We start from the raw sequence: 12,551 nt of genomic DNA, 5'->3' as shown, positions 1-12,551 counted from the left end.
CCCTGTCGATAAACTTCTATGTAAAAAATAACATTGGTAATCATTGGAGGTCCACTTTAACTTCTTCTATAAACTTTAACTGCCCCTTATATATAAATTGCTGGTACACAAACCCATATTTCGGTTTATATTGTAGTAATCCTGCAATGGTATATCTTCTCCTCAAAAACTGTCTGCCTGCTTAACCATATGTGTTCTGCATATTGCTTTAGAGCTAATAATAAGTGACAATGAGCCATTAGTGTAATAACTTACTGCAAACAGCAACACAATAAATAATAGATTCATGTCACAAGCCTCCAGAATTGGAATAGGCAGAAAAAGACATTTCAGGCAGTAGATTCTCACCAGCACGGCTGTAGTTTGGATAGACAAGTCCATGGCAGCCAAGTATGATGCCAGTTTTCCCTGCCGAGCATAAAGCTGGCAAGTCTTCTTCCACATATGGTAGATGGATTGGTTAATCATCCTCTGCTGAGCCCTGGCCCCAAGAACCGCAGCAGCTTTTGTTCAGTCTCTGAGATGGGACAGAAGCAGTCTTCAGCAGAGAGGAATGGTGGTATTATGCTTGCTTTAGATGTCCCTCTTGCTTTGTTTTATAACATCTATACCATTTCACCTAGTAATGATGCAGGTCTTAGGCGATGTTCACATTATTATTTCAGTATTTTAGCTTGTGCTCTATAAGGATGTAACATTACAAGGATTAGGACAGGACATCAATACCAGATAAGTGGGGCTGCCAAGTATCAGACACCACAGATCTGACAGTGATGCTCTAGGCCAGCGGTAGGCAACCTTCAGCACGCCAGCTGTGTAAAACTACAACTCCCAGCATGCATTCTTGCTCTGCTGTTCTTGAGCCTCCCATAGAAGTGAATGGAACATGTTGGGAGTTGTAGTTTCACAGCAGCTGGAGTGCCGAAGGTTGCTGACCCCTACTCTAGGCTGAGGAGGGATAATTAATATTAAAAGCCCCTTTTAAAGGGGTGTTCCACGAATTTTTTTTATTATTTTATACTGTTGCTAGAGGGCCAACAAACATAACAAGTATTTACCTGTCCCCAAGCCTCCATATACAGCAGCAGCAGATCCGTTTCATTTGTATACAGGTTCTGTGCCAGGTGACTGCTGCAGCCAATCACAAGCCTCAGCAGTGACCACCTCACAAACGGCATATCACAGCAGCCATGTGCCATTTGTGAAGAGGTCAATGCTGAGGCCTGTGATTGGCTGCAGCAGTCACCTGGCTGGTGATAAATTATGGCTCAAATTAATACCAACTACTAGCCAATGGAGATTTGAGGTTAAGGGGCAGGAGATGCGCCAAATTTATTAAGATGAAATTCCATTCTTTATATATCTATGCTCCATTATCCTTAGAAATAAGTGGTTATACCAACTTTGTATCATTAGGTCACACAGAGTTTTTTGGTCAGGATTTTGACGCGGAATCCGCGTCAAAATCTGCCTCCAAAAACTGCCTCACAATAGTCCTATGAGTCCTATGTAAATCTGCTAGCGATTTTTTTCTGCTAGCGGAAAATAAAAGCGACATGACCTTTTTTCAGAATCCGGCTCAAAAAACTGCCTCCCATTGAATTCAGTGGGTTCCTTTTTCCGCGAGTGGCTTGTTCCTGCTTGTGGAAAAAAGAAGCGACATGTCCTTTGTTGCCGCAGATTCCATGGTGGAATCACCGCAGAGTCCGTGGAGCAACACTCCCTCCCAACTAGCCCCATTAATTTGGGCCTAATCCGGAGCGCAATGCCGAGACTGGATGCTGGTGCACCGGCATCCAGTCGCGGATAGCCGTTTTTTGGACCGGATTCTGAACCCAGTCGGATTCAATGGGAGATGGAAAAATTGCTATTGATTTTTGCATAAAATACTTCAAAAACCACTAGCGGTTTTTTCAAGGTCCATAAATTGTGCTGGAGGAAAAAAAACAAAAACTAAAAACGCCTCATATTAAAAAAAAATGCTTCAAAAAACCATTTCCTAATTCCTGAAGCGGAGTTTTTCCTCTGCAAAATCCTCGCCAAAAAACTCTGTGTAAACCCAGCCTAAGGGTGCATTCACACTGAGTAAACGCTAGCTTATTCTGAACGTAAAACACGTTCAGAATAAGCAGCGTCTAAAGCAGCTCCATTCATTTCTATGGGAGCCGGCATACGAGCGCTCCCCATAGAAATGAATGGGCTGCTTCTTTCACTCCGAGTAGTCCCATTGAAGTGAATGGGGAGTGCCGGCGTGTACGGCTAGCTCTGCTCATGCCGAAGCGTACACGCCGGCACTCCCCATTCACTTCAATGGGACTGCTCGGAGTGAAAGAAGCAGCCCATTCATTTCTATGGGGAGCGCTCGTATGCCGGCTCCCATAGAAATGAATGGAGCTGCTTTAGACGCTGCTTATTCTGAACGTGTTTTACGTTCAGAATAAGCTAGCGTTTACTCAGTGTGAATGCACCCTAAGGGTGTGTTCACACGATGTAACGTGGAGCGTGATCTGGCATGTATACACGTGCCGGCAGATTACGCGCTGAAAATGCTCCCATTCATTTCAATGGGAGTTAGGAGCGTATACGCCGCGTTATTTTTCGCCCGTGAATTTGCGGCCGCCCTTAGGGTGCATTCACATGGAGGAAAATGGCGCTGAATTTGGTGTTGAATTTCAGTGCTGAAAAAAAAGCCTCCCGTTGACTTCAATGGGTTCCTTTTTCTAACCTGGCAGAAACGCATTGCTCTTATATTGGGCCCACATTACACCTTTGCAGCTTTCTTATTCAGTGTATATATTCAGATTACTGTTAAATCTGCAGCTACAGAAATCCTGACTCCATAATAATAAGCCTGAAGACTATGTTCCATTGTGTCTGTGTGTATAGGACCAAGGTTGTGCTGTTGGATTCATGAGCGTATGTTCTGAGGTCAATGTCCAGCTATTGCAAGATTCGTTTGATCTGGGACCTTTCCATGGTTTGTGTAAACCTCATCCTGAAGATGTTCTTCAGACAATGGAGGAAGCTGGTTCAGAAAAAGGTAGGACCTATTAATTCATCCCAGCGCGCTGATTCTGGCACGAAAATTTGCGTTAGAATCAGTGCTGCGAAACAGAATCCCATTGAGTTCAATGTGTACCGCACATTGCGCTGATTCTTACGCAAATTATCGTGCCAGAATCAGCGCCGTGTTACTCCTTGTAAATGCCCCCTAAGACTGGCAATGAGGAGAGTCCACAGCTTGACTGACAATATGCTATAGTTTTATACAATTCTGTACCTACTTCTTGTATTTTTATACTAAAGAGATTTTATGAAAAGACCCTCAAGTGTCTGTGAGGTCAAATCTGCTTGTGGAAAATGAAAGCTGTAGATTTTGCTAGGACAAATTTGATCAATGCATAAGGGCCAGTATGTTAATTTTCCTGTTTATTCCTAAACCAGTCATAAAGGTTACACTAATTATTATTATTATTATTATTATTATTATTATTATTATTATTATTATTATTATGTAATTTATTATTAGTAACATTTTACTTTTTTATTTTTTTTCTGGTGTGACAGAGTCTAGACCACCAGTGCTTGAACGCCATCCAGGGTTTCTGTCCCCAAACCCACTTAAAAAAAAATGCGGGGCACCACTATGGCTCCGTGGTTAGCACTGTAGCCTTGCAGTGCTGGAATCCTGGGTTTGAATCCCACCAGGAACAACATCTGCAAGGAGTTTGTATGTTCTCCCTGTGTTTGCATGGATTTCCTCCCATACTCCAAAGACATACTGATAGGGAAAATGTAGATTGTGATCCCTATATGGGGCTCACAATCTACATTTAAAAAAAATAAAATAAATGTGGAGTAAGCAGGACTTTTCTCTCCAGATTTTTCTGCATTTTGTGGTGGAAATCTGGCGGACCCCATTGAAGTCTATGGCGTCCACGGGTTATCGCTTTTTAAGTGAGTTAGCTTTCTGTTTTTCAGGTCCCCAAGCAGATCTGAAGAATGGAAAGCTGAACGCTAGTGTGAACCTAGAGTCAATGCGTGTAAACTCAGCTAGCTCACATATTTGACATTTGATTGTTTGGCTGCAGTTTTTACAAAATAAGGGGCCGAAAGCCCTCCATGTGAGTCCTCCTCCTTAATATAATAATACGTTTTATTTATATAGCACCAACATATTCCACAGCGCTGTACAATTTGTAGGGTTCAAATACAGACAGAAAGATACATTACAACGAAAGTCATTTCACACAATGGGACTGAGGGCCCTGCTCGCAAGAGCTTACAATCAATGAGGTAGAGGGGGTGACACAAGAGGTAGCAGGGGTGGCATTGTTTATATGGTGGTCAGACAATGTTGTAATAGAGGTTACTGTCATTACACAAACATAAAACTTTATGAGCCGTCACCAGTCGTGTCCTTTCACATGTGGATGGAGCTTGGACATATAAAGTTAGCCTGAAATGGCATCATATCATGTGGGGAAATGTGGGAGCGGGGACAGAGGAGGGTTAAATTTTAGGGATTCTAATTATGGTACGGAAGGGTTTACATTAGAAATTGTGATAGGCCTGTCTGAAAAGATGTGTCTTTAGTTTGCGTGTGAAACTGTAGAAATTGGGAGTTAATCTGATTGTCCAAGGTAGAGCATTCCAGAGAAGTGGTGCAGCTCGGGAGAAGTCTTATACGAGAGTGGGATGTTCTGATAATAGAGGATGTAAGTGTTAGGTCATTGAGTGAGCGGAGAGCACGGGTTGGGCGGTAGACAGACATGAGGGAGGAAATGTAGGGAGGTGCGGCATTATGGAGAGCCTTGTGGATGAGGGTGATAACTTTATATTGTATTCTGTAATGAATAGGCAGCCAATGTAGCGACTGACAGACCGGAGGCATCGCTGTAGCGTCTAGACTGGCCGCTGCATTCATTCATTTATTTATTTATTTTAAATTTGATTTTTATTGAGAAAAATTTTTCAATGTAAAAAGTCCAACAACAAAACAAGGGTACAGAAACAGTGGCCCGGTCAGACCATACAAAAGAAAAGAACATTGAGCAAATTCACGACGAGTTGTCAGAAAAACATAAACAAAAAAATAGTACAAGCATGAAGTACAATGTATGAAAATAGCGACTGTATCAATTCACAAATGTCGTCCAATGTCAGATTGAGCTGAGCCTAGGACAGGGCAGGGAACAGGGAGGGGTGGGGCGGGAGTGGGGGAGGAGAGAAATGGGACAGAAAGGGGATAGGATGTAAGAAAAGAAACGAAAAACCAAAACTCACAAATAACATAAGTAAACCAGTGACTCTATATGTATGTAAGGTACCGCATACTCAGGTGATACCATTCTAAATTTGGCATGACAAGCGACACACAGAGGAATAAGCAAACACTTGCGACTATTAGGGTAATAATGAACCAGCATGCAAAGCACTTCAGGGAGTTGTGTCAGGGGGAGGACGTGGGGCCGGGGCTAGGGCACCCTTCCTGTTCTCCATAAAGGAGGACCAAAGAGCCCTTTTGGAGTGAAAGCTAGAGAAGGTATGATTTTTGGAGGCCAGCATCCGCTCCAGGGTAAAGGACAAGTCTACGTGGTAAATTAGTTCGCCTCCTGGCCGCTGCATTCAGAATAGATTGTAGAGGGGAGAGTTTAGTGAGGGGAAGACCGATTAGTAAGAGTTACAGAAGTCAAGGCGAGAATGAATCAGAGAGACAATAAGTGTCTTTAATGTATCTCTGGTAAGGATAAACAAAACAAAAACACCATGGTAAAAAAAAAACTTTGGTGAATCCCATCCACACATTGCAGAAAAATACCTGCAGCGGAACTGCTGCGATTTCTAAAACTTTGCTGACTTTCTGTCAAAAGCGCTGCAGGAAAAACCACAAAGCATTTCTGCCGTTGTTTCTCCCACATCGCTTTTTGGCTGTGGTTTGCAATGTGGGGTCTCTGCCATAAACTGGTTATGTGACTGTGACACTAGTTTTTAGCTTTTCATCCTGCTACGAAACTTCCACGTGTAAATCCACCCATGTTTCTTGACTTTGCTTGATCTTCCCTTTTACATAGTTACTGTACCAAACCTTGCATAAGTAGCCTTTGTGTTCTGCAGTGATTCTAGCCAATAAAGCCTACAGTTTCATATGAGAACTGGGTAAGGCTAAGGCCACACAATCCAACCTGCAGCAATGAACTGCAGTTCATTCCACAGCACTTTAAACAGAAAGTTTGCAGAGTTTCCCCCGTGGACTTTCTGTTACAATTATTATTATTAATCTATGGGGAAACCGCTGGTGTTTCCGTAAATATAATTGACATGCTGCGATTTCCAAAACCGCGGCGGTTTCGGAAACCGCGTTGTGTCCGCACGGCGGTTTTTCCCCACAAAGTGGGCATTTGATTCACTTGAATCCCATCCACTTTGCCTGTACTGTAAAATGCCGTGATTTTTTTGCAAATCGTGGCGTTTCCGTCCCGTGGGGCCCCGGCCTAAAGTGGCTTCTTAGGCTGTGATTTTGTCTTGTTTGCCTTTTTAACACCAGTTTGTACTTTGCTTTCCATTTTTTGCATCAAAGCAGTGAGCTCGTACACCCAGGCCCAGCTGCACACCACTAGTGCTTCAGTATCCATGCCAGGTCTAATCACCCATTTCCACCAGACACCAGCTGCACAACATCAGTGCTAAGTCATCTCAGTGCCAACCAAGTCCTCCAGCTTTTCCTTTTCTTTCAAAGCCAGAAACCTTCTAAAACATCTCACTGGAAATTAGTAGCAAAATTGACAGGTTGTCGGAAAACATTGGGGCACGTCAACGTGATTTATTCTCTGCTGAAGGTGCCCAGTTAAATGCCACTACTGACTGACCCTTTATTGCAAATACAATATTCAGTTATGGTAAATCATGTTGCAAATTATATCTGGTTTGGAACAGTACAATAAGATTGAAAAATGGTGGTTTATAGATATTGAAGCCTGGCCCCGCGTAGCGAGCCGCAGCTAAAAAGTGCTGCAGGAAAAAATCGCAGCAGAAATGCATTGTGTTTTTTCCCGCAGCGCTTTTCACAGAAGGTCCGCAGAGTTTTCCTCTGAGAACTTTCTGCTTCAACTACACCTTTAGGGAAACCGCCAGCTTTTCTGTACTTGACATGCTGCAACAGTTTTAGCATTTCCACTGCGGATACTTTTTTGCAATGTGTGGCTGTAATCAGCCAGAATCCTATCTACTTTGCAGGTACTGTAAAACACTGGTTTTGGCTGCGGCAAAATCGCGGCGTTTACACTACATAGAGCACCGGCCTGAAAGGTCTGTAGTGAGGAAGTTATCTCATATCATGGTCTGTGCTGATTTGTGGTCAACAGTATACAGATCTAGTACAGTTTAAGGTTTGGTCGGGTTCAGACGGGGTATTTTGGACCAGAATTTAACGCGGAGGCCGCCTCAGGTTCCGGTCCAAAATACGGGTAGCCGCAACTGGATGTCGGTGCAGTGCATCCAGTTGCGGCACTCCAATCTGGATTAGGCCCAAATAAATGGGCCTAGTCGAGAGGAGGGAGTGTCTTCAGGCGGATTTGCCTTGCGAATCCGCCTGAAGAATGAACATGTCGCCTCTTTTTTTCCAAGAGCCGTAACAAACGGCTCCTGGAAAAAAGAACTGACCAGCTCCCATTGATTTCAATTGATTCATTGATTTCAATGGGAGCCGTATTTTTTGGTCAAGATTTTGAGGCGAATTCGGGGACGTCCCATGGGGCCTTAGCCTAAGTGAGCTTTTGGTGCCTTTTCTATGCAGTTTTTCTTCCTCTTTTAAATCTATAAGGAAAACATTCCTGAATCTGTAGGCAAAAAACACACGTTTTTAAAAATGCAGCTTTTCTGCAGATTTTTTTTTCTTTCATTGTGTGAATGAAATTAACAAGAACCATTAGCTACTTTGTTGCAGTAACCTGGTTTGGCCACAACACAGAGAACAGAGCTATCTGCTTCCAGCTCTGTTCTCTGTGGATCAACTGCTGGAAATATCTGATTGGTGTCTGGTGTCACACCCCATCCAATCTATTATTGATAACCTGTCCTGGAAAACTTATTTAGGCTAAGGTGCAACGTTGTGGAAACACAGCCTTTTTTGTTGGAGACGACATGTTTTTAAATCACCTGGTCTGCTTTAGTCTTTACTGCACAGTATAAGATGGTCATTAGCAATATAGAAGCATGCAATAGACACATATAGTGGTATAGAATGTACTGATTGGGGGTATCATTATAATCCATCACCAAAAAATGCCAACAATTTTCCAACAAACTTTGCATAAATCAATAGTATGAGAGAATATATATAAAAAAAACTTTTACAAACAAGCTTCTTTCTTCACTCACCTGGCTCTTTTCCTCCTATCCTTTATACACTGTCTACCAATAAGTATTTGGACACCCATGCAAATGAAGATATCTGCGGTCGTGATGTACGTAATGCCTTCCGCTGTTAAATAGGAAACAGCATTGGCATTAGTGCATTGGCATTAGTCGCATGCAAGATGACATGAAGCGCAGAGTTGTCCAATTTCAAGAAAGGGATAATTGTGGGGTACCACAGAAATGGTCAATCCTTAAGGGACATAGCAAGTGAACTGAATTACTCAAAATCAACTGTGACCTATGTGATTACGGAGTGGAAGGTGAACGGTGATTGTCGGAATGTGCCCCGAGTTGGAAGACCCCCGAAACTGGGAGATAGAGACCGACAAGTGCTGGCCAGAGAAACCGCACCCAACCGATGGCTCACATACACCAGGAGTTTCACCAGGCATCCAGGAGTATTGTGTCTATCAATACCATCCGTAAGGAAGCATCTGCTGGGTTCTATCAACTATTGTATATGAAGAAATGTTGTTAGTGCGACTAATGCCAATGCTGTTTCCTATTTAACGGTGGAAGGTGTGACGTACATCACAACCGCAGATATATTCATTTGCATGGGTGTCCAAATACTTATTGGTAGACAGTGTAGATAGATAGATAGATAGATAGATAGATAGATAGATAGATAGATAGATAGATAGATAGATAGATGGATAAAACATCCTCCACCCTCGTCTTTAAATGAAGGAGCAATTTATTGGAGCCAAGGCTGTTTACCTGGACCGATAGGTGGCGTACGGTCTCATCTCCAATAACTCACTCCATCATGTGAAGATGCTGGTGGAGAAGGTTCTTATTGCTGAATATGTACCCGGTTTGGGAGACTGGGTTTCTGAATTGCAACTTTGGGCAGTCCTCCCTTTAGTTGCTACTATCTTACTTTTTTCTTTATAGATAGATAGATATTTCTTCCTTTACATAGTTGTAATCTACAGGCATGATGAAGACGTGATGTTTTAATTAATCATGGTAACAAATTATCCTGGTAATGTGACATTCGCCGGAGAAGGGGGTTACACTTATATTTGTGTTTACAATGTAGGGTGCCAATTATGGAGACTATTGAGTACAGCCCTTTGTCATTCGGTTATTCCTTTACCCATCAAATACAATAAGCCAACAGCTGCACGCTAGCCTCTGACAACCTCCTGTGTTACCGCACGTTTTGTGCCCTTTGTTTCTCAATACTTCTAAAAGGATAAAAACTCTCACAACATTGTATAGTAGTCAAAGATGGAATCTCCAGCTCTCTCACTATACAAATATTTCTTCCCTTTTAGATGTGAAATAAATACATTTATTATCAGTTCATTGCTTGAGTTGAAAAGGGTTTGGATAGAACTATAAAACATTGGAGAACGTTGAATGAAATGGATTAAAACTTTTATGAAGAAACTGTTTGTCAACATAAAGTGCAAGAGTAAAAAACAGAATTCTAAAAAATTTCTAAATGAAATGGAAAGTTTTCTAAGTGTTCTCAACTTCCGTCAGATGAGAAGAGTGTAATTCGTCAGTGGTACCCAATATGTGACCATTGAGGCCAGTGACTGGTCTCCTGAGACACTCTTTTTTTTTTTTACCCCACCCCATTAGATTTATCCTCACTCAGCCAACAAATACTGTATCTTGCTCAGCTTCCCCATGCATATGGCTAGCAGTGCATGTAGCTTGGCCAAGCAGTGCATATGTAACAAGGAGAGAGGAGAAAGACTCTGCCAGACCCCTCTGGCTGAAGTTTATCTTTCTAAAAACAAAAGCCAAACCTGTCAAAATCAGTGGGTCCAGACGACACGTATCAAATGCATTTGGCCAGCTTTAGTCTTTACTGTATAGTATAAGACGGTCATCAACAATATAGAAGCATGCAATAGAAGCATACAGTGGTATAGAATGTACTGACTGTTGGTATCATTATAATCCATCACAAAAAAATGCCAACAATTTTCCAATAACCTTTGCCTAAATCAATAGTATGATAGAAAATTAAAAAAACCCTTTGACAAACAAGCTTCTGGCTTTTTTCCTCCTACTTCTTATATCCAAGGTGACATTTACAATGAAATATCTGTCAAATCCATCTTGGTTTCTCAGGATGGACTGTCAGCTCACAAAAGTGTAAAATTACAGCTACAATAGAAGTCTATAAAGAGGAAGAGTGAAGGAAGGGTACACTGACATAAACATATTTCTGGAGGTAAGAGTATATTTTGTCTGGTTTATTCATATCAGAACTGTTCATTACTTTTCTATCGTGTCCTCTGTATTGTTTGGGCGTGAGAGAGTTAGGGAGCAGTATCGCCTGTTTTTTCCAGGTGCAGTGTATGGGAGACATGATAGCAGTGTTAGGAACTTGATGCAATCAATAATCACTAGTCTTGAGCAACTAGAATCCCCAGGCACCGAGGCAAAAACAGTTCTGAGTGTACTACGCTCTCCTAACCAGAGCAGAACCAGGCCCCGGAGTTCTTCGCCAGAGCTCCTGATGGTGGAGTTGGACTTGGTAAAATACGGGGCCCAGAAACGCAGCTGCCCAGAGAGCGCCACACACCCAGCGAATCCCAAGTAAGGAGGACCCAGAAAAACCCAGACACTAACCACAGTGGATGACATTCAGGAGAGCAGGTCACAATGGAGAAAAAGACGTACAGTAGTAGGAGTAGGGTGGCAATCCAGAGGTCAAAGCAGGTTCCAGAGGAAGCCAAAGCGTAGTCAATCAAGCCGAGTTGGTCACAGGAGGTCACATGGTAGCAAAAGGAAGAGGCAGAAGCGTAGTCGTAGTCAGGAGCGCCGGGTCATACACAGGAGTTTTGCAGAGTAGCCAAATCAGGATTCAGATAAGGAAGGTAAGGAGAAAGCCAAAGGTCATGCACAGGAGGTCAGGAAGGTGCCAAATCAGGAGATCAAAAAGGGGATGTCTGTAAAGCAAACCGGGCTCATACATAGGCAGAGCGATCAGGAACAGCAGGGACAGGAGACAGGCGGGCAGAAGTCACACGAGAGCTGATGCCGCATTAAACGAATAACCAGCTGACCTCCCTGACCTCGGAAGTGCTGGTCCCGGCACTTGAGGGAAACCGGAACCTCCGCAGACTCAAGCAGAAGCCCCAGCCTACCACCCGCTAGGGCCAGCTGCGCCATTCCGGCACTGGACACAGAGCGGGCTGGGGCCTCCGTGCTCTGTTTCCCCCCAGTTCAGGGACAACAAAGATATGAAATAGAGGCCACAGAGGGGAAATCAGCTAAAATGAAAAAAACTATTTAAGGCCCACTCAATCCCCAAAAGCATATCTGAATAGAAAACCATATTAAAGATATGTGAACATCCTCCCAATCTGAGTGTTGCGTACCACTGGCAGGTTTCGGAGTCATCCCTGGGTGCTATAGCATCATTGGTCTAAGGCCCGTTGCAGATGACTGTGGACTAGGTCAGTGTACTATTTGGGTTTTTCTTTTCTACATTTGCTACCGTGCTTTCATGACTCCTTTTCATTGCATAAATAGGGCCATGGAAGCATGATGGTGCACGGTTGGCACACTGATGACATCTGTGCACCGGCTGTGCCATTCAATCGCGGACATCTGAAAGGGGCCTAATAGGTAAGAGGTTCACCGCTGACTGACTGTGGGCAAAGTATAGAGAGATGAAATAAAATACTTGGGCAGATAACTAACACTGACTGAGTTTTAGATGCATTTTATGGTGTATGATGTCAACAAACATCATTCCCCTTCCTCATAAGTCCCACTCACTTGGTGGGCAAGACCCAGGAAGTGTTAGAAAGTGTCTAAGAAAAATTTTAGAAAATTAGGTGTAAAGCATGAAGCCTAGTTTTTTACATAATATTTCTGGCACATTTTCATGACTTTATCTCCCCATTGTCTAGCTTAGACTTTACATAGAGCTGCTGTGCTAGAGCTGTGTTCTCTGCTTTCCTCACTGAGCCATAACTTAACCCCATCTAAGGTTACAAATCTTGTCACGGCTTTGTTTTTATCTTGTACACTGTGATATAGATGTTAGTCATAGATGTTACTCATTCACACTTCAAGATGTCATGGCGCAGGTGGACTTGTATGCACTCATTGCAAAAGATTCTTTTAAAAAAAAAAAAAAAAAAAAAAAAACCTTA

The 12,551-nt window shown here is 42.8% G+C and overlaps 1 protein-coding gene across 1 annotated transcript in view; it reads left to right on the top strand.

Annotated features, from left to right (window-relative positions):
* Positions 1-12,551, top strand: part of CFAP61 (cilia and flagella associated protein 61) — a 227,796-nt gene that overhangs the window by 15,550 nt on the left and 199,695 nt on the right. Inside the window, exon 8 of the mRNA XM_075267626.1 lies at positions 2,887-3,040. Within this exon, the coding sequence (XP_075123727.1) occupies positions 2,887-3,040 (154 nt within the window). The remainder of the gene's footprint in view (positions 1-2,886; positions 3,041-12,551) is intronic.

The sequence above is a fragment of the Leptodactylus fuscus genome, chromosome 3 (assembly GCF_031893055.1).
Source record: "Leptodactylus fuscus isolate aLepFus1 chromosome 3, aLepFus1.hap2, whole genome shotgun sequence".
In the NCBI taxonomy this organism is placed as follows: Eukaryota; Metazoa; Chordata; class Amphibia; order Anura; family Leptodactylidae; genus Leptodactylus; species Leptodactylus fuscus.
The sequence above is the reverse complement of the archived record's forward strand: the minus strand, read 5'-3'. Positions and strand labels throughout refer to the sequence as shown.